The sequence below is a fragment of the Astyanax mexicanus genome, chromosome 1, assembly GCF_023375975.1.
Source record: "Astyanax mexicanus isolate ESR-SI-001 chromosome 1, AstMex3_surface, whole genome shotgun sequence".
NCBI classification, from domain to species: Eukaryota; Metazoa; Chordata; class Actinopteri; order Characiformes; family Acestrorhamphidae; genus Astyanax; species Astyanax mexicanus.
The window spans coordinates 40071648-40095452 of NC_064408.1; the positions used below are offsets into that span (position 1 = coordinate 40071648).

Genomic DNA, 23805 nt, shown 5'->3' on the forward strand with positions numbered 1-23805 from the left:
GCTCCAGTGATAGTGGCTCCTGTTACCATTCCAGCTCCGGTGATCGTGGCTCCTGTTGCCACTCCTGCTCCAATGATTGTGGCTCCTGTTGCCGCTTCTGCTCCAGTGATCGCGGCTCCTGTTGCCACTCCTGCTCCAGTGCTAGCAGCTCCTGTTACCATTTCTGCTCCAGTGATAGTGGCCCCTGTCACCGCTCCTGCTCCAGTGATCGTGGCTCCTGTCACCGCTCCTGCTCCAGTGATAGTGGCTCCTGTCACCGCTCCTGCTCCAGTGATCGTGGCTCCTGTCACCGCTCCTGCTCCAGTGATCGCGGCTCCTGTCACCGCTCCTGCTCCAGTAATCACGGCTCCTGTCACCTCTCCTGCTCCAGTGATCGCGGCTTTTGTGACCGCTCCTGCTCCAGTGATCGCGGCTTTTGTGACCACTCCTGCTCCAGTAATAACGGCTCCTGTCACCGCTCCTGCTCCAGTGATCACGGCTTTTGTGACCGCTCCTGCTCCAGTGATAACGGCTCCTGTCACCGCTCCTGCTCCAGTGATCGCGGCTCCTGTCACCGCTCCTGCTCCAGTGATCGCGGCTTCTGTCACCGCTCCTGCTCCAGTGATCGCGGTTCCTGTTGCCACTCCTACTCCAGTGATCGCAGCTCCTGTCACCGCTCCTGCTCCACTGATCGCAGCTTCTGTCACCGCTCCTGCTCCAGTGATCGCGGCTCCTGACACCGCTCCTGCCCCAGTGATCGCGGCTCCTGTCACTGCTCCTGCTCCAGTGATCACGGCTTCTGTCGCCGCTCCTGCTCCAGTGATAGCGACTCCTGTTGCTGCTCCTGCTCCATTGAAAGTGGCTCCTGTTGCCGCTCCTGCTCCAGTGCTAGCAGCTCCTGTCACCACTCCTGCTCCAGTTATAGTGGCTCCTGTTGCCGCTCCTGCTCCAGTGATGGCGGCTCCTGTTGCCACTCCTGCTCCAGTGCTAGCAGCTCCTGTCACCGCTCCTGCTTCAGTGATCGTGGCTCCTGTCACCACTCCTGCTCCAGTGATAGCAGCTCCTATTGCCACTCCTGCTCCAGTGCTAGCGGCTCCTTTTGCCGCTCCTGCTCCAGTGATTGCGGCTCCTGTTGCCGCTTCTGCTCCAGTGATAGAGGCTCCTGTCACCGCTTCTGCTCCAGTGATCGCAGCTCCTGTTGCCACTCCTGCTCCAGTGCTAGCAGCTCCTGTCAACGCTCCTGCTCTAGTGGTAGTGGCTCCTGTTACCACTCCTGCTCCAGTAATAGTGGCTCCTGTTACCATTCCTGCTCCAGTGATCGTGGCTCTTGATACCATTCCTGCTCTGGTGATCGTGGCTCCTGTTGCCACTCCTGCTCCAGTGCTCGCAGCTCCTGTCACCGCTCCTGCTCCAGTGATTGCGGCTCCTGTTACCGCTCCTTTTCCAGTGATAGCAGCTCCTGTTACCGTTCCTGCTCCAGTCATCGTGGCTCCTGTTACCACTCCTGCTCCAGTGATCGTGGCTCCTGTCACCGCTCCTGCTCCAGCAATAGTGGCTCCTGTCACCACTCCTGCTCCAGTGATCGTGGCTCATGTTGCTGCTCCTGCTCCAGTGATAGTGGCTCCTGTCACCACTCTTGCTCCAGTGATAGTGGCTCCTGTTACCGCTCCTGCTCCAGTGATCACGGCTTTTGTGACTGCTCCTGCTCCAGTGATAACGGCTCCTGTCACAGCTCCTGCTCCAGTGATCGCGGCTCCTGTCACCACTCCTGCTCCAGTGATCGCGGCTTCTGTCACCGCTCCTGCTCCAGTGATCGCGGTTCCTGTTGCCACTCCTGCTCCAGTGATTGCGGCTCCTGTTGCCGCTCCTGCTCCAGTGCTAGCAGCTCCCATTACTGTTCCTGCTCCAGTGATCGCGGATCCTGTCACCGCTCCTGCTCCAGTGATCGCGGCTCCTGTCACCACTCCTGCTCCAGTGATCGCGGCTTCTGTCACCGCTCCTGCTCCAGTGATCGCGGTTCCTGTTGCCACTCCTGCTCCAATGATCGCAGCTCCTGTCACCGCTCCTGGTCCACTGATCGCGGCTTCTGTCACCGCTCCTGCTCCTGTGATCGCGGCTCCTGTCACCGCTCCTGCCCCAGTGATTGCGGCTCCTGTCACTGCTCCTGCGATCACGGCTTCTGTCGTCGCTCCTGCTCCAGTGATAGCGGCTCCTGTTGCTGCTCCTGCTCCATTGAAAGTGGCTCCTGTTACCATTCCTGCTCCAGAGATCGTGGCTCCTGATACCATTCCTGCTCCGGTGATCTTGGCTCCTGTTGCCACTCCTGCTCCAGTGCTCGCAGCTCCTGTCACCACTCCTGCTCCAGTGATTGCGGCTCCTGTTACCGCTCCTTTTCCAGTGATAGCAGCTCCTGTTACCGTTCCTGCTCCAGTGATAGTGGCTCCTGTTACCACTCCTGCTCCAGAGATCGTGGCTCCTGTGACCGTTCCTGCTCCAGTGATAGTGGCTCCTGTTGCCACTCCAGCTCCAGTGATAGTGGCTCCTTTTACCACTCCTGCTCCAGTGATCGCAGCACCTGTCATTACTCCTGCTCCAGTGATCGCGGCTCCTGTTGCTGCTCCTGCTCCATTGATAGTGGCTCCATTTGCCACTCCTGCTCCAGTGATAGTGGCTCCATTTGCCACTCCTGCTCCAGTGATAGCGGCTCCTATTGCCACTCCTGCTCCAGTGCTAGCAGCTCCTGTCACCACTCCTACTCCAGTGATCGCGGCTCCTGTTGCCACTCCTGCTCCAGTGCTAGCAGCTCCTGTCACCGCTCCTGCTTCAGTGATTGCAGCTCCTGTCACCGCTCCTGCTCCAGTGATAGTGGCTCCTATTGCCACTCCTGCTCCAGTGCTAGCGGCTCCTTTTGCCGCTCCTGCTCCAGTGATTGCGGCTCCTGTTGCCGCTTCTGCTCCAGTGATAGTGGCTCCTGTCACCACTTCTGCTCCAGTGATCGCAGCTCCTGTTGCCACTCCTGCTCCAGTGCTAGCAGCTCCTGTCACCGCTCCTGCTCCAGTGGTAGTGGCTCCTGTTACCGCTCCTGCTCCAGTAATAGTGGCTCCTGTTACCATTCCTGCTCCAGTGATCGTGGCTCCTGTTACCACTCCTGCTCCAGTGATCGTGGCTCCTGTCACCGCTCCTGCTCCAGCAATATTGGCTCCTGTCACCACTTCTGCTCCAGTGATCGTGGCTCATGTTGCTGCTCCTGCTCCAGTGATAGTGGCTCCTGTTACCACTCCTGCTCCAGTGATCGTGGCTCCTGTCACCGCTCCTGCTCCAGTGATTGCGGCTCCTGTTACCGCTGCTTTTCCAGTGATAGCAGCTCCTGTTACCGTTCCTGCTCCAGTGATAGTGGCTCCTGTTACCACTCCTGCTCCAGTGATCGTGGCTCCTGTCACCGCTCCTGCTCCAGCAATATTGGCTCCTGTCACCACTCCTGCTCCAGTGATCGTGGCTCATGTTGCTGCTCCTGCTCCAGTAAGTCACCTCCAGTGATAGTGGCTCCTGTCACCACTCCTGCTGCAGTGATCGTGGCTCCTGTTGCTGCTCCTGCTCCAGTGATAGTGGCTCCTGTTACCGCTCCTGCTACAGTGATAGCGGCTCCAGTTACCGCTGCAGTGCCAGCTTGTTCTATCTATGTCATCTATGTCTTCGTCCTATGTCCAGTCTCATGTCCAGTGAAGTTGCTGTTTCTTTGTTTTCTGTTTTGTTAGTTCATTCCATGTTTATTCTAGCAGTCCTGTTGTAACCTTCAGTTGTAAATAAATTACCAGCGTTACATCTGCCTCGTGTCCTCCTTGCTGCACATCCTGACATTGTAGTAAATATAATCAAGTAATTGTCCAATTAGTAGACTGGGGAAGAAAAGCGTGACAGAGTCACATGCTCAGCAGAGTCATTGTAGTTCATGGATGGAGCATGCTGGGAATTAGTCTTTGGGGCAAACAGGGACTAGAGCTAGCAGACTCACAGCGTCAGGCATGACACTACACCAAAAATGGATGTCTGGCCCCTTTGATCCAGTGCGCTTATTCTTCACCACCCGACTTCACCACCCGAAGCTCTGTTAGGGTAAAACACACAGAGGTGTAGCCACTGTGCTAAACTGACGCACAAAGCGGCAAACCCCAAGAAAGACTGGACCTGGGCACAGCCAGTCTTTGACAGCCTTGATCTTGGCTGGATCCATGCAAAGGGTGTCTTTGGAAACATTGAAAATTGAGGCCTGCTGCAGTTCCACAAAAGCTGTCTGCATTAATGAAAGGGGGTAACAATCCTTCACAGTGATAGTGTTCAGTCCCCTGTAATTAATGCAGGGACGCAGTCGATCATATTTTTTCCCAACAAAAAACTCCAGCCCTGGCTGGAGCATGGACTGTTTTGTTCGGAACAGCTCACAGAGGTCCCGGGACTCTAAATGTGGTATGGGTGACTCCTTTGGTGGAATCACCTGAGCGTTTGCTTCTTTGTGCTTTAACCAACAAAATGGGCCCAGCGTAGGCTGAGCGAGTTGATTAATCTATCCATGGGTTGTGGAGTTCCATCCAGGGGTACCCGAGCATCAGCTTCAGGTGGGTAGCTTGGGTGAAGTATAGTTTCACCTGTTCTCTGTGGACCCCCACCTGCAGGATTATTGGTCAAGTACAATGGGTCACCATGCTGGAGCCCACAACCCTTTGGGAGGCCCTCCCAAAGCCGAGGGTGCAACAAAAAGCTCAACCCTGTGCTAACTACACACACGCTGAACACAACTTTAGCATTGTGGACAGGGAGCTACTGGTTGTTATATACCCTACTTCTAGAGAAGTAGAGACATTGGTTGGAGGAGGCCAAGTAACTATTTGTGGTGTGGACTGACCACAAGAACCTGGCCTATATGCACCAGGCTAAGCAACTCAACTCTTGAAAATCCATGCTAAGTTTGTTCCAGTTTTGGAGAGAGAGGTGGTACAGTTCCCATACAGGTGCTGACAATGCTGGATTCCTGGCAAAAGACTCATTCCAACTTGCCGACTGGTCAGGAATGTCCCAGTCTTTTTAGAGCCTTGCCACACCAGCTGTTTGGGATAGGATCATTTATAAATATACAAATAATATGCGATCCACCAATGTGCCTTAAAGTTCATTAAGTTGGCTTGGAAAAGCCAGGTTACTGTTGTTCGTAATATACTGGTTGTTTTGCGCTTAACATTTATTCACTCCCTCCCCCCTTTTGACATAGAAACACAGAATTTTCCTAAATTGTGTGACCTATACCTGATTAGTCTGCTTGTGCTTTTTGAGATGATACATCATATGTTTTTGTATAATGGACGTTTTTAGGCTTGGACATTTCCCCATAGGAATCCATTCAAAAGTGTCCATAAACGTTTCACATTTCAGTGGACTTTGTAATGGGTTTGTCCCCAACTAAGGGCAACACTGTCATCGTGGTCATTGTAGACCACTTCTCCAAGGACTGTAAGTTTATGGCACTGCCCAAACGTCTGCCAAGAAGACAGCAGACACTCTTCTCCAACATGAGGTATGGGTTCATGGGGTGCCAAATGACATGGTGTCTGACCACATTCAGACCCAGTTTATCAGCAGATTCTGAAAGGCTTTCTGCCAGCTCATGGGGGCCATCATAAATGTATCTTCTGGCTTTTATCTAGAATTGAACAGTCAGACTATGTGAGTCAACTGCCTGCACTTGCAACAGAATATGTGGATGCGCCTAAACTTGGGTTTGAAACCATTCCTGTGTGGTGCTCATGCCCCAGGAGCAGGGCCCCTACTTCCACCACTCATAATTATTGCCTCTGTGTACACAGTTCACTGCTTGCTGGATAATCATTGAGTACAGGGAAGTACCCAGTACCTCATTGACTGGGAAGGCTACAGGCCTGAAGAAGGGTCATGGGTTCCTGCCTGCCACATCTAGGATCCTGCCACATTGTCACCGTGCTGCAGGCTTAAGGACTTCTGGAGACACCCCTAGAGGACACAGGCCACCATCATGGCGCTTATAGCGCGTGCCCGCGCCACCCCCCCTGCACATTTAAGGTTATGCTTTTTGTCCTGCCTCCACTCAGACAGAAGGCTGCAGAGCATCAAGTGCAAAACAACAAGACAATAAACTTCATTTTTAGAAGCTGTAAGACTCTCAAACCCCACCTAGGGAACACACCGCACTAACACTTTACAAGAACAATACATATTAAAAACACTAATATAAATGAGACTTGAAGCTGTCTGACCATGAATGTTTGTGACAACATCAGTTGTAAAAAGTGCCATACAAATAATTTTGATTGGATATACACTCATATAGAAAATACATTTTTGAAAATTCTTTGATTGTTCTAACATGTCACACAATATGTTATGAATGATAAATAAGTCAGACTCTATAATCTTGAATTAACCAGCAATAACCTTGCTTGGGACATCACCTCCATAGTTTATCAAAGATGTTTGTGGCATTGCATGCCATGCCAACAACATAATAAGTGAAGGTTTGAGTTAGATAAATACCTGAGACTTCAAGCTCATACCAATACTTGATTTCATTTATTGTTTGTAGATGCATAATTACTTTAATAATAAAACAATATTTAAGTAAAATTTACATATTTAATGTTCAATGTAAACATTTAATAAAGTCAAAAGCGTTAAGAAATAATATTGATGTTACATAACTTTAATTAAAGTACAATCTTGTTTAAAGATTTGAAGTGTTAAAACAAGTTTGACACACTTCCTAAACCATGGGTAAAACAAAGCATAAATAATTGGATTGACAGTAGAATTCAAATAAACAAGGATCAGCACTTTCTGAAATAATTCTACTTTAACTTCAATGGCCTTGCCCAATGAACTGTAAATAGAGTATGGAAATAAACAAGCCAAAAACACAGACACAACTATTCCCAGTACTTTTGCAGCTTTTCTTTCAGATTGCATTGAGATAGTTTTATGTGATGTTTGAGTCTTTGTGTTCACATTAAGCTCTCTGATAGCAACAGCATGTTTTCTTACGAGAACAAAAACTAGACTATACAGAATGATAATTAGAGAACATGGGATGACAAAAATAATTAGATTATCAACCAAAGACCAATTCTCATCCAAAGCAAGGTAGCAGTCTCCAGGACACATTACTAAACTTTTGAAGTTTCTGCTGAAATAGTGAGCTACTAAATTATAGAAGAACATCACACACCAATCGCATACAACCACAATGCATAATGTTCTCACAGACACTTTGTTAGTGTACAGAAATGGATTAGAGAGAGCAAAATACCGATCAACAGCGATCAGAGCGACATTATGTATCGATATGCTTGTAAGAAAATAAGAGCTTAACATGTAACAGAGACAAAATTCTGCATTAAAAATCCAACATGTTTCAATTGTCCATATTAATAACATTGGGATCACTAGAGCTCCAACCAGAAAGTCTGATACAGCCAGAGAGAGGATGAGCATGTTAGTTGGAGTGTGGAGCTGCTTAAAGTGACAAACAGAGATAATGATGAGCAGATTTCCAAACACTGTTAACAGAACTACAGCAGCAGCAGAGACATACAGTAATACATACACAGCGGATACAGATCTCTCTGGACAGGCAAACTGCAGGCATTGATCAGTTTGGTTAACCTCTGTATAATTCATTAATCCAGATGTTAAAATGTTCTTAAACAAATTATTTCAATCATATAATCTCTCTACTCCATCCCCTTAATCAAAACATTTACGAGATAAGCAGCTGGCAGCTCTTTCATTTATAAAGCTCAGAGGTGGTCCATGTTAATGTATTAATGACAACGTGATGTATATTCAATAGTGGGTGGAGCATGGAAAAACTGGCATGTATGTGCTTGAAATGCATTTTATATGATTTCACATAATGCAGCACTTATGAAAAGTAATATTGTTATTTACAAGATTATTTATAGATTTTTCCCCTCAAATCTAATGCTGTAATTGAGCAAAAAACATAAGATATTTTATTAATGTAGTGTCTTTCAGATTTTCCAGACAATGAGATAACTTACTATTGATCTATTAATATGTTGCACTATGGAGCTGTGATGATGTTGTAAAGGACAATGAGGATCTTGTGGACTGCACAAGTAGAACACTTTTTATGGAATATTACACTGTGCCTATCACTTTTGTCCAATGTATAAATATCCACTGAGAACCAAGATGTAAGGTCACCTGTGCAGTGTTACCTTAGCAATTTATGCATTTATTTTCCTCTTTAAAAGTGTAGCCACAGAAGCACTGAATGTGGACATTTAATTAATGTTTAGCTGTTATCTGGAATATGATTTGACATATTTGTTGTGGTTTTCAATCAGCATTAGTCTGCACTAATAAAAAAGAGCAAAACATTGTAACCTCCAAAGTTTCTTTTTGCTGTAGGATTTGCTATTTGCTATAGAAGTTATGACAAAATGACTAGTTTTTAGAAAAACTAGTAAAAATGACAGATAGCGCAGCTCCTAGTACACAGTATACAGTATTTATACAGTGACAGAAGCAAATTAATGGAAGATGTTTAGTAGGGCTCATAAATATCAATCCTCTTGATTTGGGCTCTGCATGACAACACTGGATTTGAAATTTTAAAAAAGAAATGGAACTGAAGTGTTGATTTTTAGGTTTAATTCAAGGGGTTGAACAAAAATATTCTATAAAGGATTATGATTTGATTAGGAATTCTACAAAGCCTTCTCATTTTAGGGGCTCAAAAGTATTTGAACAAATTAACTTTACCATACATTTTTTTATTTTTTTTATATTTTGGCAGGCAACCCATGGACATCACCAAACACTGGGGTCTTCCTTTATGACAGACCCTGGCTTTTGCATTTGTTGCTGAGAACAGTCTGGATGGTCCTTTACATATTTGATTCGAAACACATCTCATCCAGTTCTGCAATACTGAAAGGACTTACTGAATGACAGACCTTTATGCAGTGCTGTCTGAGGGAGCTTTTGCTCTTGCCCTTTTACACAATGACATTCCTCATGATTCTTGAAATGTTTTAATGATATGATGCACTGGGGAAGAAAGAAATATGCAAAGGCTTTATATCTGTTATTGAGACTCATTGTTTTTAAACATTCCATTAATGTTTTGCCCATCTTTGCTCTTTAAGGACTCTTAATGGAAACTGCTTTAGTACCAAATCGTTTTAAGACCTGTTGACGTCATCTGTTTGAAATCACTTTTTTTTTTTTTACCTCGTAACAAGCCCTACAGTGCCCCATACTAAATCTTCTTTGGAATGTGGTTTAGGTGTGAAATACAGTAATGGACGTTTATTAATAAATAAAAAGTTGACAAAAGCAGACAAAACATGAAATATATTGGGTTAATACTGTCTGCAAAAAAATTCCATACTGTCCATACTGTTTTTAAGATTGTGGTTGTAATAAAAGTTTTCCTGAATGGTAACCTCCGAGTAACTGAGTGCCCTCCTGTTCAGTCCGATACCGATGGATGTTGGACCCTCAGGTCCTCCTGTCTCCTGTCCGGCCAGACCGGTGGAAGTTTCTGGAACTCAGCCTTCCCATCACCCACCACAGATCAGCTGCCCATCATCCAGTTTTGCAACAGACCTCGGACTAGTTGCCACTCTCCACTACAAATAACATTCAAATTTACTCTAACTGCTTTCATCTGAATATAACTTTTTAAATTTAATTTAAAGCTGTTTGACCAGTGGTAGGATGTTTCCCCCCTTATATATGTAAGCCTAGGTTTCTTCCTCTTTCAGAGAATTGTTCCTTTCCCTCTGTGCTCACTGGGGATTCTGAATGTATTTTTTATGTTTAATGTTTTGCCTGATTCTCTGTCCTGTGATCACATTTCTGTAAAGCTACTTTGTGACAACATCAGTAGTAAAAAGTGCTATACAAATAAATTTGATTTGATAACCAAAGGCAAACTGGGCAATTGGAATTACTTTCAGGCATTTTACTTCTTTAATTTGTCAAGTAATGAAAAGGGAATATATCACATGTAGACACATAATTACTCTTGAGCTTGTAAAAATTTATGTTAAAAATGCTGTTCAGGTGTGAAATAATGTGTTATTTAAAAATGTTAGAAACTGGACTGTATATACTGATATATAACTCATGTCTGTGCTTACATTTTCTGTTCTAAAGTTTAGAGTTCATTCTATTTATTTAAGTTCTCAAATAGCAGTGACTGTTTTTTTTTTAATAACAAAAACTAGAACACTTAGTATGAGTAGGACACCAGACTCCACACAGCAATAGAAAGCACTGAATCTACAGAACATGAATTGTAATGCAGTGCTCAGCTATTATATTGTCACCTTTTGTAGCAACACAGAATGCATGATTGTTTAACCCCTTAAAATGCCTTGTCCTGTATACAGGCTTTGGGTTTAGGTGATATGAAACCCTTATTTTGTGCAGTAAAATAATTTATTTACATTCTGAAAATGTTGAGGGTTTTAAAATCTGCTACAGGACACTTGGAAAAGCTGTCTGTTTTCTCTCTACTTCACTTAATAATTCCAGATCAGTAACAGGAATCAACCAAAATTCTGCATGTTTGAAAATAGACGCAAAAACCAGACAAACATAACAAAACTAAAGGTCTGGAGGACATGAACTGTTTGATTTGTATTTAGGAAAATATTGATTTTAAAATTAAGTTCATGAAAGGGACAATTTTATGATTTTTTTCATTATGTTTTGACATTGAGAGCAGATTTACTTATTCACTTAAACATTTTTTTATATATTCTATTACAATTACAATTATGCTTGACATTAATGTTCCTTATCAGGCATGAAAGCTTTTTATGTAATGCTTGAATAGAAATCCTCAAGATTTAGTGGTGTAATGTCAGGCAGACAAAAATCCTGGTCTGTTAAGGGGTTAAGTTGCCTGGTATGTGACAGTGCAGCAAACTATATGTGTATAGTTGATTTCATACAGACATTAATATGACATACACCAACAAATTTTTGTTACATTTGCAACTTTACCTGCAAGCCTCAAAACAGAAAACAGTGTACAAATATGTATTAAACAACTTTTATCAATGCAGAATTTCTTTTGAATATTTGAAATGTTAACACCAGTTTGACACACTTTCTAAACCAAGGGTAAAACAAAGCGTAAATAACTGGATTAATAGTAGAATTTAAATAAACAAGGATCAGCACTTTCTGAAATGATTCTACTTCAACTGCAATGGCTTTGCCCAAAAGACTGTAAATAAAATATGGGAATAAACAAGCCAAAAAACCACAAACTACTATTCCAAGTGATTTTGCTGCTTTTCTCTCAGATTTCATGGACTCTGTTGCATTCTTTGATGTCTGAGTCTTAGTATGAACATTGAGATCTCTGATAGCGGTGGCATGTTTCCTTACAAGAACAAAAACTAAACCATACAGTATAATTATAACAGAACAGGGAAAAACAAAAATGAATAGAAGATCAACCAGAGACCAAATTTCATCCAAAACAAGAAAGCAGTCTCCAGGACACATCACTAAACTTTTAAAGTTTCTATTAAAATAATGCACGCCTAAATTATAGAAGAACAATACACACCAATCACAAACAACCACAAAGCATATTTTGTTCACAGAGGCTTTGTTAGTGTAGAGAAATGGGTTAGAAAGAGCAAAATACCGATCAACAGCGATCAGAGCGACATTATATATAGATGTGCTTGTAAGGAAATACGAGGTTAGTATTAAATAAATACAAAACTCTCTACTAAATATCCAACATGTTTCAATTGTCCATATTAATGATATTGGGATCACTAGAGCTCCAACCAGAAAGTCTGATACAGCCAGAGAGAGGATGAGCATGTTAGTTGGAGTGTGGAGCTGCTTGAAGTGACAAACAGAGATAATGATGAGCAGATTTCCAAACACTGTTAACAGAACTACAGCAGCTGCAGATACATACAGTAACACATACACAGCAGATACAGATCTCTCTGGACAGGCAAACTGCAGGCAGTAGTCAGTTTGGTTAACCTCTGTATAATTCATGAATCCAGCTGTTAAAGTGTTCTTAAATAAACAATGTAATAAATCTCTATATAATCTATCCCCGCAAACAAAACAATCACAAGATGAACAGCCAGCAGCTCTGACATTTAAAAAGCTCAGAGGCACCACATGTTAATTAGTTTCAGTTACAACATAATACATATGCAGTTATGGGTGGAGCATGGAAAAGCCTCCACCCACCATATTATTCATATTCAGAAAGAATTTAACTTAGCATGTAATTACAAACATTATAATCATGGCTATACATATTTATAAACATGTATAACACATTAAAGATATGCTTATTTTGCATTATTAATTGTGATTATAATGCATCATGCGCTGTGCTTGTAAATTTACACATCTGGGTTAAATTATCATATATCTGGGGGCCGAGAGGTCCAGCGGTCTAAAGCTCTGGCACTATGAGTGGGAGGTTGCAGGTTTGAACCCCCGCTCATACAGCTTTTCCATTAAGCTGCCGGCACTCAGAGGGAGCAACATTGGCCCTGCTCCCTCTGGGTTGGTGGGTGGTGCTCTCTCTTCCCACATCACTCCTAGGGTGATGTCCACATCACAAAAATCATTAATGATCTGTCAGTTTGGAAAAGTAAAAAAAAAAAAAAAGGGCATTTCTAAGGTTTTGGGAATCCAGTGGACCACAGTGAGAGCTTTTATTCACAAATGGAAAAAAAAAACATGGAACACTGGTGAACCTTCCCAGGAGTGATTTTCTACAGACAATCCTGAAGGACAATGTTTTGTCACCGGTTTGTGATCTTAAGTTTAGGTGTAGTTGGGTTCTGCAGCAGGACAATGATCCAAAGCACAACAGCAGGTCCACCTCTGACTGTTCATGTTCAAAAACTGTCCAATTCTCTGGACCAAAACAAAGAGTGGACCAAAATTCCTTAAGATGTAAAAGACTCATTGCCAAATATCAGTAAAATTTGATTGTAAATGATGCCGCTAAGGGTGGAAAAACCTAGTTATTAGGTTTAGGGGGCAAATATTTTTCACAAAGGGCCAACATGGTCTGAATAGATTTTGCCCTTAATAAATGAAGTAATTAAAAAAAATAATAATGCTTTGTATATTCACTCATATTCTCTCTGTCTAATATTAAAATGTGTTTGTTGATCTGAAAAATGTAAATCTGATAATATATATAAAAAAAAAAAGAAATCTGTAGGATGGCAAATATCTTTTCACAGCACAGTGTATTAAAATATATTTGCATGTGTAAAAAGAATACTTTATTTTCCAGTTTCTTTACAATTCACTCAGTTTTGTAATGATGTTCAGGATTATGACAAACATTCTAAATGGCTTAATAACACTGTATTTTCTCATGCAATCTGCCAGTTTTGGATGTTTAAAATACAGTAAGTTCTGTGCACAAAAAAAAAACAATAATTTTTTTTTATTAATTAAATAAAGTTAAATAAGGTCTTTTTATTATACATTTAAAGATTTGTTAGTGTGGAAGTTTAATAACCATACTGGGATTTTACTTAAAAGCTGAATCCTCTGGTTAAAATGTCATGCATATATTTTAAATGCTATGTAATATAACCACATAAAAATGATTTGAAAAATAAAATGAAATGAAAATGTCCCAATAATAAAATGTTCACGGTTAATTAAAGGACATGCATCAGTGCAGAATCTGTGTTGAATATTTGAAGAGTTAATGTTATTTTAACACATTTTCTAAACCAAGGATAAAACAAAGCATAAATAACTGGATTAATAGTAGAATTAAGATAAACCAACATCAAGACTTTCTGAAAGTTTCCTACTTCGATTTCTATTACATTACCCAACACAGTATAAATAAAGTATGGAAATAAACAAGCTAAAAACACTGACACTAAGATGCCCAGTACTTTTGCAGCTTTTCTCTCTGATTTCATCGAGTCTGTCACGTTTTTTGTCTGAGTCCTGGTCACAGTATTAAGCTCTCTGATAGCGGTGGCATGTTTCTTTACAATAACAAAAACTAAACCATACAGTATTATAATAACAGAACAGGGGAGAGCAAATGTCAATAGAAGATCAACTAGAGACCAAATTTCATCCAGCACCAGAAAACAGTGACCAGGACACATCACTAGATCCGCAAAGTGTCCATTGAAATACTGAAGTGCTACATTATACGCCAACAATATAAACCAGTTACATAACACTACAATACACATGGTTCTCACAGAGACAGTATCAGTGTAGAGAAATGGATTAGAGAGAGCAAAATACCGATCAGCTGAAATAAGTGCAACATTAAATATAGATGTGGTGGTGAGAAAATAGGAGGCCACTATAGAACATTTACAGAAAAGTGCATTAAACATCCAACATGATTCAATCATCCATATTAACGATACAGGAATCACGAGAGCTCCAACCAGAAAGTCTGATACAGCCAGAGAGAGGATGAGCATGTTAGTTGGAGTGTGGAGCTGCTTAAAGTGACAAACACAGATAATGATGAGCAGATTTCCAAACACTGTTAACAGAACTACAGCAGCTGCACAGATATACAGAAACACATAAACTGCAGTAGATACAGATCTCTCTGGACAGACAAACTGCAGGCATTGATCGGTTTGGTTAACCTCTGTATGATTCATTAATCCTGATTTAATCCTTTGTACAGTCTGAAAAAGAGTAACACATACGACCCGTTATACTGTGAATAGTTAAAGGTATTGTGGCCTGATTCAACAACTCTGCTATTTATAGGATTCTAAAACTGCACACGCCACCCTACTTGAATCACAGCTCATTACATGATGTCATACACTGCTGGGTAGACCACAAAGGGGTTTGGACATACAGAACTGTTCAAAATTAAATTAATTTTGGCTGCTCTAACAGTAAAGAAAAGCTACTGTATCAGTGACAGCTATGCCTAGCACGGCAAACGTTAGTGTTTTAAAAAATATCTGGATACCTAATCACTTAAATAGAACCTTCCCAGGAGTGACCGGCTGACCAAACTTTTACAAAAGGGCATGGGCAACTCATCCAGGAGGTCAAAAAGGAACCTAGAACGACTTTAAATTTGAAGAACTTAATAATGCAATAATAAGAAAGAGACTGGTAAAATGGTCTCATTGGCAGAGTTGTAAGGCAAAAACACTGCTGTCAAAAAAAGAACACAACGGCCCATCTCACATTTGCCAAAAATATCTTGATAATCCATAGCTAAAGGCTGTCTCCACATAATTTTAGAAAAGGAACATCATACTCAATGTAAAACATGGTGGTGGTAGTGTGATGGTCTGGGGCTGCTTTGCTGATTCATGGCCTGGACAAAAAATGGAATCAGGGATTTTGCTGTTTACCAGACAATCCTGTAGGAAAACGTCAGGCTACGTGTTTGTGTTTGTGACCTCAAGCTCAGGCGTACTTGGGTTCTGCAGCAGGACAATGATCCAAAGCGAAAAAGATGCATTTTACATTTACACAATGTTCTATGTCGTAGGTGAAGGAACTCTTCACGTTTAACTGCATGTTTGTATATAAGAGGCTGTGGGATTTTTTGTATTTGTATTGAATTATGATTCATATAGGGATATCAAGGAATTATAGAGATAGAACTTCGAAAATCAAAGAACCACACACCAAAATGCCATACACCTTTTGTCATGCCTGACTTAACAGGCAAAAAAGGAAATAAGAGACACTGCTGAGATGTAAAAACGAAGCAGTAGAATTTAATTAAAAATAAACAACAAAACTACAATAATAAAGCTGAATAGAGCAACACACTAAAGTTGGGCAAAATAGGAAACAAATATAAAAACTGACAAAGCAATCTGGACTGGGCCAAAAGAAACAAGAACTAAAGAAACAAGGAATAAGTGAAACTGCCAAAACAATATAACCAGGAAGTAGTATGGGGAATGGGGAAAAACAATGGGGCACTAGACTAGAAAATGGCAAACAGAAAACTGCTAAGCAGAGCTTAGGAAAACGGCTAGACTAAAAAGTAAACTGGGCAAACAAACACAATCAATTAAACAGGGATACTTTAGCAGGGAGGAGTCCAGGGAAACACCAGGAACTAGGGCGAAACAGGCTTGGGAACATACCTGTCAAGTCTCCCGTTTTGGCCGGGAAACTACCGGATTTTACTCCTCTTTCCCGCCGTCCTCCCGTTTTAGTATTTTCCCGTAAATTTCCCGTATTATATTAAAATAAAAAGATATAGAGACAGGGCACTGACCGCTCTGTGTCTCCTAAGCAATCGTGGAGCCGGATCAAAGAGAAAGTCCCGCCTTTCAGGAGAAACAGCCAATCAGCTTGCAAAGGGGGGTCAGTGTGGGGAAGCCCCTCGTCGCTGTGAGTTCAGGCAGCTAGTTGGAGCAGCTGATGTTAAAACAGATCTGGATATACAGCGATTTTTCTAAAAGAAATGTAACGGTAGGCTAATCATGTAAACTGTGATGAGATTTGTCTGATAGCTGCTTAAAATACCTGTCTTAAAATGGAAGGGATACTGAACCTTCGTTGGGCTGGTGGGACGACTTTAAGCGGACAGAGGAAAATATCCCTTATTTTTAAATCTAAAAATTGACAGGTATGCTTGGGAATAAGAACGCTTTGTAGACATGCAAACAGGCTGGAACCACAAGGAACCACAGACCATGTGAGCGACCAATACTCGGCGACAGCAGAGAGAAACAGCGTGCTTTTAAGCAACTCTGCCCAGGTGAATCTGATCTCTAATCAGGGCTGGATGGCTGTATGTGCATGCCCTGATTAGAGAAAGTCCTTATTTGGGCATGGAGTGCTTCTCAGAGTGTGTGTGTGCATGCTCTAATTAGGGGAATGTCCTTATTTGAGAGGGGTCTGTGTACAACAGGGGCTTCACAGTGCACATGCACTGTCAAGCCCCGGAAATGCACTCTCAAGCGCTACACTCACAATGCTTTTAGACAAACTCCCTTCAAATAATATATAATTTATGATTTTTGTTTAGATTCCCCTTTATAGACCAGAATGTCAGTACAAGGTATAATAAAATACGAAGATGTACATGTTTAATACAAATACATTTTAGTACAAACAATATAAAACATATAAAACCATAATGTTGACGCTATACCATGTTGTTCCCCCAGTGGTGGAAAAGACTGTAGCGGAGGCTGTACAACAAAACAGTTTGTGTCCACTAGAGGGCATAATAAGTGCTTGGTAATGTCATATGGCCTGGCCTGTACTCTTCCTATTTTACAAGCATTTGTGAATGAAGCACCCAGAGACATGACAGACCAATGTTAGATTGTTTATGGGTCATTCCACCGACTCAGTGGCATTTGCTTATTGAAGCTCTACCAAATTAAACTTATATATAAAAAATATTTTTTTAAATCTTTTTTTCAACTCTGAATCTAATAACACATGCATCTAACTATTCAAAACATGCACTGGACAAACTCAGGCAGCTTTACGTAAGTACAGTCTTTATTTAAAAAAAAAAAAAAAAAGGTTGACCAAATGGTCAAATAATTAATATTTATGACAAAAAAATCACTATAGTTAATGACACTCACTCCTGTTACTGGCACTCATTCCTTTTCCTTTTTATGTTTTGAATAACAGGAATTGGCATCGAATGAGCAAAAACATGAAAAACAGCTAAATGCCGGCTATGCTAATAGCATGAGGACACTAAGTACGTTCTAGTGATTTTCCCAAAAAATTGTATTTTAAAAATAAACAAATAAGATCAAAGAATTAATTCATGTGTGAGGACAGAGCATTGAGATTGACCTCCTCAGTCATAGTTACAATAAGATCAAATATAGAAAAAAAAAAAAATGAGGGAACTTAATTTTAGTTTCGCATGATCTTCAGAAGAACCTGCTGATGTCACTTCCTGTTGTAAATGTGACATGTAAAATGTTCCAGATGTTTCAGATGGGGTAATGTGTTACGGTAACAGGACTGAGTGAAACCCAGGGACACAACTAAAATGTGTATATTAACTTAAATATTATAAAGTTATTATGAAAAAAATAATCTTAAAGCATAGATGAGATTTGGAATCACACAACAATGCAAAACAATAACATCTCTGAAGGATTTTAGAGAGTGAGGACAGGTAACTAATGCTATTGTTCCAAGTAGTTTTTATCAATGTTTCTAATTACATATAATACTTTAGCAATTATGTCAATGTACAAGGCACTGTGCCTAATAGTAAACTATTTAAATATTTTAAAGTTATTTTGTGTGCACATTTATACACCTAATTCCCTGGGGACAGAAACTGCACCCATTCGGTGGAATGAGTTCTGAGGAGACTCTCAGATCATCAGTTATTTTTCAAAGCCAGAAAAGTGAATTTTATGTTCAGGAAATTTAATTTATAGGAGTGAGTATGAACCCTGGCAAAGTATGTATGGTAATAAACTGGAACACATATATACTGATAATGAGATCCAGTGAGAACAGGTCATCACCCCCAAGAACTGTCTTTCTGGAAAAACCTAAGTTACACATCCTTATTATGGTGCATTCTATCACAAATACTGGTGGCCCACTTCCATGGAGGATACTTCACGATTTGTACAGGATTTAGAGATATATGCTTAATGCTATGCTCAATGCAAACATCTTGTTCACCACCACTAGGTGTACTGGTTGGTAACTTTTGAAATCCCAAGATGCTGATTGCCAAATTTGGGCATTGCCTGTATTACTGACCATCAGTAACTGCAGTTTTACAACAATCCTGGTCATCATTGACAGGTAGGCTGGTTCACCTAAAGAAATTGTTCACTATTTGGGGGGAAAAAACAGCTAAATTCAAATAAGGAACAGTTCAGGTACAGGGCAGTGTTACATGGCTCACTGTGTTCATTCTGTAATAACAAGATTCAAACATTGCTTATCCATTAAGCAAAATATGTACAAAACTCTTTGAGCAGTTCATCTATTTGACTTATGCCTATTCGGTGCAGTTTAGGCCTTCCCCTCTTCTTCCTTTAGACAGTGAATCCAGCAACATACTGGCAGTTGATAAGTGGATAAGTCATGGGTTCCAGCATGTGATATCCTTAACCACTGCAGTTTTATTTGTGATTAAATTATGTTTATATAAATTAAAATAAAGATTTTAAAATAGCAATCTACAAAAATAGACATTAATTTGCCTTTACCTCCAGGAAGTGTGGTAATGTAATACTTTTACAATTTAATTGCACTATTGAAGACATTTTAGTGTAAATGTCAGAGAATTAATGTATTCATTTCAGAGTTTATGTCAAGCAGTACAAAATCTTTGCAATTCTTTTAGAGCTAAAACCCATCATCTAGTGCTCATATAAAGTGCTGTAATATATAAACACCCATTTCTTTTCATGAAAGCACATTCATCAGTGCAGAATCTGTTTTCAATATTTGTAGTGTTAAAGTTAATTTAACACACTTCCTAAACCATGGATAAAACAAAGCGTAAACAACAGGATTAATAGCAGAATTAATATAAAGAAAGATTGTGACATCTTGAAGTGATTCAAATGCAACAGAATCTCCTAACAATGTGTAAACAAAATAAGGAAATAAACAAGCCATAAACACAAATATTAAAGTAGTAACAGCTCTCGCTGCTTTTCTCTCTGATACTGACTCTGATGTATTTCCTGATGTCTGAGTCCGTGTTTGAGCATTAAGCTCTCTGATAGCAGTGGCATGTTTTTTGGCAATAATAAAAATGAGAACATACAGTACAATTATAACAGTAAAAGGAAAGACAAATGTTACCACAAGGTCAACTAGAGACCAGATCTCATCTAATAATAAAAAGCAGTCTCCAGGACACATCAATAATTTTACAACTGGTATATTGAAGTATAAGAGTGCTAAAATATATACCAGCAATATAAACCAGCTACATAAAACCACAACACACATTGTGTTCACAGAAACTGATTCAGTGTAAATAAATGGATTAGAAAGAGCAAAGTAACGATCAGCAGCAATCAGAGCGATGCTATAAATGGATGTGCTTGTAAAAAAGTAGGACGTCAGAAGAAAAAAAATACAATAAACTCTCTTAAAAATCCAACACGATTCAATCGTCCAGATTAATAACATCGGCATCACAAAAGATCCAACCAGAAAGTCTGATACAGCCAGAGAGAGGATGAGCATGTTAGTTGGAGTGTGGAGCTGCTTAAAGTGACAAACAGAGATAATGATGAGCAGATTTCCAAACACTGTTAGCAGAACTACAGCAGCTGCACAGATATACAGTAACACATAAACTGCAGTAGATACAGATCTCTCTGAACAGACATAAGGAAGACACCCATCAGTTTGGTTAAACCCAGTAATATTCATCCTTCTATAAGGATAATTTAAAGTAATAAAAATCTGTAATATATAATTTAGATCAGATTTCTTTGCAACACTATGACTATAATAGGATCCAGCTTCATGACCAAAGGAAGTTTGGTTGAGCAGAGCGAGCAGATCAGAGGTTTATATAATTTCATAATGTTCACACCCCCTAGTAACAGAACAGTATACAGATACAGATGTTTGTCTGTAGGAGTGTATGTTAAGCTGTGATGTCTCTGATTAAATCAAATGTTCACTAGAAACGAATATATAGCTTTTTTTTTTCATACATAACGTGTATTGGTCTGGTCTTTATAGTTTTGAATGTCCATTGCACATTGGACATAATGCATTACTTTCTAAAAGAGCCAAAGTAACACAATTGTTTAGGCTGGAAGTCTTGCTACACAGATAAATAGTGGTAATTATAGGATTTTAAAAATGCACATTTTTTCATAATTTTAATTTCATACTTCACATATGAAAATACACATTAAATATCTCTTTATCTACATACACCTATGTATGTATATTTAAGCAATATGTATTAAATTACACTTTAGTGTATTGATAGAAAATATATGTACTTCTAAACAGTGGCGTGCTCAGGGGGGGAAAAGGGCACTTTTTAGCGCACATGGAACACTTCATTATAAAAAAAAAAGTTATCTATCATTGATTTGGGCTAGAGCGGCTAGTTTACCTGGGGACCAGTCGGCTAAAGATGCTTAGTAGTTTGGTGCTGTATGAGACATTTTACTGCACAACAAAATGATTTCACGTTGGGCTTAGAGGGCAAACAGTAGGATTTTACTTGATGTGTATGTTACCTGGCTGGTGGGACACAGGGGAGAAGAAGCCTATCTGTTGCTGTGCGTGCTGTGCTGAAGACTCCCTGAACTGAACTGCTGCTGCAGCAAATCTAGTGTGCCTTGCGCGCGACCACGCGGGGTCATGTGACAGAGGAAGAGAGAGGTCGGGTGTGTGTGAGCTGATTTCAGGGCATTCTGTTTTCACTCGTTTTTAATCACTCAGGTTTTCAAAAAATAATTTCAAACCGGCCTCAGTAAAATCTTAATAATAATAATTTTCAGTTTCAAAAGGGCACTTTGGTTGATAAAGGGCAGAGTTGTCTATGATGTCTGTGTCTGCACACCTCTGCTTCTAAACATATATAAAACCATTTTTAACATTTTAATAAGAATTAAAATGTATTATTTGAAAGAATGTTAAAAAAAATAAACCTTAAAGTGTGCTTTAGTAGAACTTAGGAAGTACACTTAAATGAATGTATTCCTTCCATATATATATATATATATATATATATATATATATATATGGCCAAAAAAGTACGTTCTTTTCATGTAATCTGAGTTGTTTCAGCATAAAATAGTGACATTTAGGTTGTGCCAAATATTTGGCCAATCTAGTGTTAGTGAGTAACTTACACTGTTCCCATTGGCTCCTGGCACCATATATTTGCATACTGGGCGTGACTTTCCCTCCTGTACTTACCATCCAGTGTTGCCAATTTAGCAACTTTGTCGCTATATTTAGCGACTTTTCAGACCCTCTAGAAACTTTTTTGTATAAAAGCGACTAGCGACAAATCTAGCAAGTTTTTGTGGTGTTATTGCAGACTTTTGGAGACTCTGAGATGAACACACATGCTCTTCACTTGCTGCCGTGAGCCCCGCCCCACAACACTCACACACCGCTGCACGAACACACTGCAAATGAACTGCACATCCACAAAGCCACCGCTGACTGACCCCTCCCCCTATTTACAGAGCAGGATATAAATATAAATAAAATGTTTCTTCAGTGTGACACGAAAATAAATTACTGAATTTAATTTACATGGTATCAGTCAGTCACTCCCCTCATTCACCACATAGCCTGCCACTCACCTCCCCCACAGGGTCTGCCTCTTTGTAAAAAGCTAAACATCTAGCAGTTAGTGGCTAGTGCCACCTGACAGAGCTACACTGAGGAACCCTGAGTGTTCCGGTAAGCCAGGGTGATATTAGCTACCGCCCCACATAGCTTGTTTTAACATGGTAAATGCGCAGACCACAGTCTGATCTACTTATCTTTGAACAGCAAAAGAGCTAGCACATAGCGCGGTTAGCGGCTAATGCTGCTCCAGCAGTACTAACTGGGGTTAGCAGCAGGGTACCGGCCGATAACACTCATCCCTGAATGGCCAGAGAGCTAGCGCTTAGTGCAGTTAGCAGCTAATGCTAATGCTGCTGGAGAAATAAACTAAAACTTCTGTATAAAGCTGTACTTTAGCAGAGTGGCTTTACTGCTCCTTACAACCTGACTGATAAAATTCATACACTGCGCACTGGATTAAAAGGCGCACTGAAGATTTTTAGGAAAAGGATTTAAGTGTGTCTTATAGTGCGAAAAATATGAAACTGTTGGTGAGAGTGAATGATGAGTTTTATTATTGTCATTTGGGAAAATAGGATTTATCAATATGTGAGTAAATAAAAATGGCATTAAATACTGCTTAAAGGGGACATGAAACACTTCAATTATTTAGTATAATTCACAAGATGTATTTTCACTCAGATTTTATAAGTTTAACAGTTGTCAGTGAAACTGAATTAAAATAATAAGCAATCTAAATGTCATTTTCTTAAGTAAGCCCAGCGCCATCTTGTCCCAGCGCTGAAAGTGACCTCACGAGGTTGGTTCTCCAACGCCTCACTAACATAAACTATGAGCCTACAGTAATTTAGTTCCTCAACAGATAATAAAATCCAAACCAAAAATCAATGCAAAGCGGGGGGCACTTTTGTATTGCCCCTGGGTGTAGTAATACTGGGTATAGTAGACTTTTATAGGCTGAAGAATGAGAAAAAGATTCACTTTCACTTTCATACCTCGCCTCTTAAGCAGACAGCTGTTCTTCAGCGGTGGCTAGCTGCGCTGAAGCGCGACAATCCTCCGGTTAGCTGCAGTGCTAGGGGTTAGGAGCGAGCACTTTCTAGACCAGGACTGTGTGGAGGAGAGGGTTTTTGGGTCGGGAGCATTAGTGCCGGACAAATAAACTGAAGTCCGAGGCTTTTTCATCCGTTTTAATTTTTCCTCTGAACAACTGGGATGTACAGACCGTCCGACTGGAGGTACTGTAACAGCAGCAGCTGTGAGCCGCAAGGAACCAGCCAAACGACGCGCTCACCCAGCAGAGCACCGAGAGGTAACTTACCGGAAGTCTAGATAAGCTGACAGTTAAAAGATAACATAGCTAGCGTTAGCTACTTATCTAGCTATCTTACCATAGCTATCCAACGCTAGCTAACTAACTAACACTAAGTAGATGAAGCTAAGTACCCAGTAAGCCTTCTAACTTCCAAACTGAACGGT

The 23805-nt window shown here is 40.7% G+C and overlaps 5 protein-coding genes across 5 annotated transcripts; 1 reads left to right on the top strand and 4 right to left on the bottom strand.

Annotated features, from left to right (window-relative positions):
• Nucleotides 1–72: 72 nt before the first annotated feature.
• LOC125782660 (calphotin-like) lies at nucleotides 73–6032 on the top strand. Its single transcript, XM_049467399.1, has 5 exons — nucleotides 73–3267; nucleotides 4650–4722; nucleotides 5404–5545; nucleotides 5676–5694; nucleotides 5835–6032. The coding sequence occupies exons 1-5, from the start codon at nucleotides 73–75 to the stop codon at nucleotides 6030–6032; spliced, it is 3627 nt and encodes a 1208-aa protein (XP_049323356.1).
• Nucleotides 6033–6693: 661 nt separating this feature from the next.
• LOC103033783 (trace amine-associated receptor 13c-like) lies at nucleotides 6694–7847 on the bottom strand. The gene has a single exon (XM_015608502.3). It carries the CDS (start codon nucleotides 7675–7677, stop codon nucleotides 6694–6696), a length of 984 nt encoding a protein of 327 aa, XP_015463988.2. The 5' UTR covers nucleotides 7678–7847.
• Nucleotides 7848–9252: 1405 nt separating this feature from the next.
• LOC103033459 (trace amine-associated receptor 13c-like) lies at nucleotides 9253–12132 on the bottom strand. Its single transcript, XM_049478373.1, has one exon. It carries the CDS (start codon nucleotides 12067–12069, stop codon nucleotides 11083–11085), a length of 987 nt encoding a protein of 328 aa, XP_049334330.1. The 5' UTR covers nucleotides 12070–12132; the 3' UTR covers nucleotides 9253–11082.
• A 1205-nt stretch (nucleotides 12133–13337) lies between these two features.
• Nucleotides 13338–14738, bottom strand: LOC111191800 (trace amine-associated receptor 13c-like). Its single transcript, XM_022667798.2, has one exon. It carries the CDS (start codon nucleotides 14700–14702, stop codon nucleotides 13716–13718), a length of 987 nt encoding a protein of 328 aa, XP_022523519.2. The 5' UTR covers nucleotides 14703–14738; the 3' UTR covers nucleotides 13338–13715.
• Nucleotides 14739–19424: 4686 nt separating this feature from the next.
• Nucleotides 19425–20427, bottom strand: LOC111191802 (trace amine-associated receptor 6-like). Its single transcript, XM_022667802.2, has one exon. The coding sequence runs from the start codon at nucleotides 20425–20427 to the stop codon at nucleotides 19444–19446; it is 984 nt and encodes a 327-aa protein (XP_022523523.2). The 3' UTR covers nucleotides 19425–19443.
• Nucleotides 20428–23805: the final 3378 nt, after the last annotated feature.

Bases quoted from the DNA above. Each gene is read 5' to 3' on its own strand.
- LOC111191800 (XM_022667798.2), bottom strand. From the start codon at position 14,702: ATGAATCATACAGAGGTTAACCAAACCGATCAATGCCTGCAGTTTGTC.
- LOC125782660 (XM_049467399.1), top strand. From the start codon at position 73: ATGATTGTGGCTCCTGTTGCCGCTTCTGCTCCAGTGATCGCGGCTCCT. The intron at 3,268-4,649 runs GTGATCGTGGCT...CCCCACCTGCAG, and splicing joins CTGTTACCACTCCTGCTCCA to GATTATTGGTCAAGTACAAT. The intron at 4,723-5,403 runs GTGCAACAAAAA...TTCACATTTCAG, and splicing joins AGGCCCTCCCAAAGCCGAGG to TGGACTTTGTAATGGGTTTG.
- LOC103033783 (XM_015608502.3), bottom strand. From the start codon at position 7,677: ATGAATTATACAGAGGTTAACCAAACTGATCAATGCCTGCAGTTTGCC.
- LOC111191802 (XM_022667802.2), bottom strand. From the start codon at position 20,427: ATGAATATTACTGGGTTTAACCAAACTGATGGGTGTCTTCCTTATGTC.
- LOC103033459 (XM_049478373.1), bottom strand. From the start codon at position 12,069: ATGAATTATACAGAGGTTAACCAAACTGACTACTGCCTGCAGTTTGCC.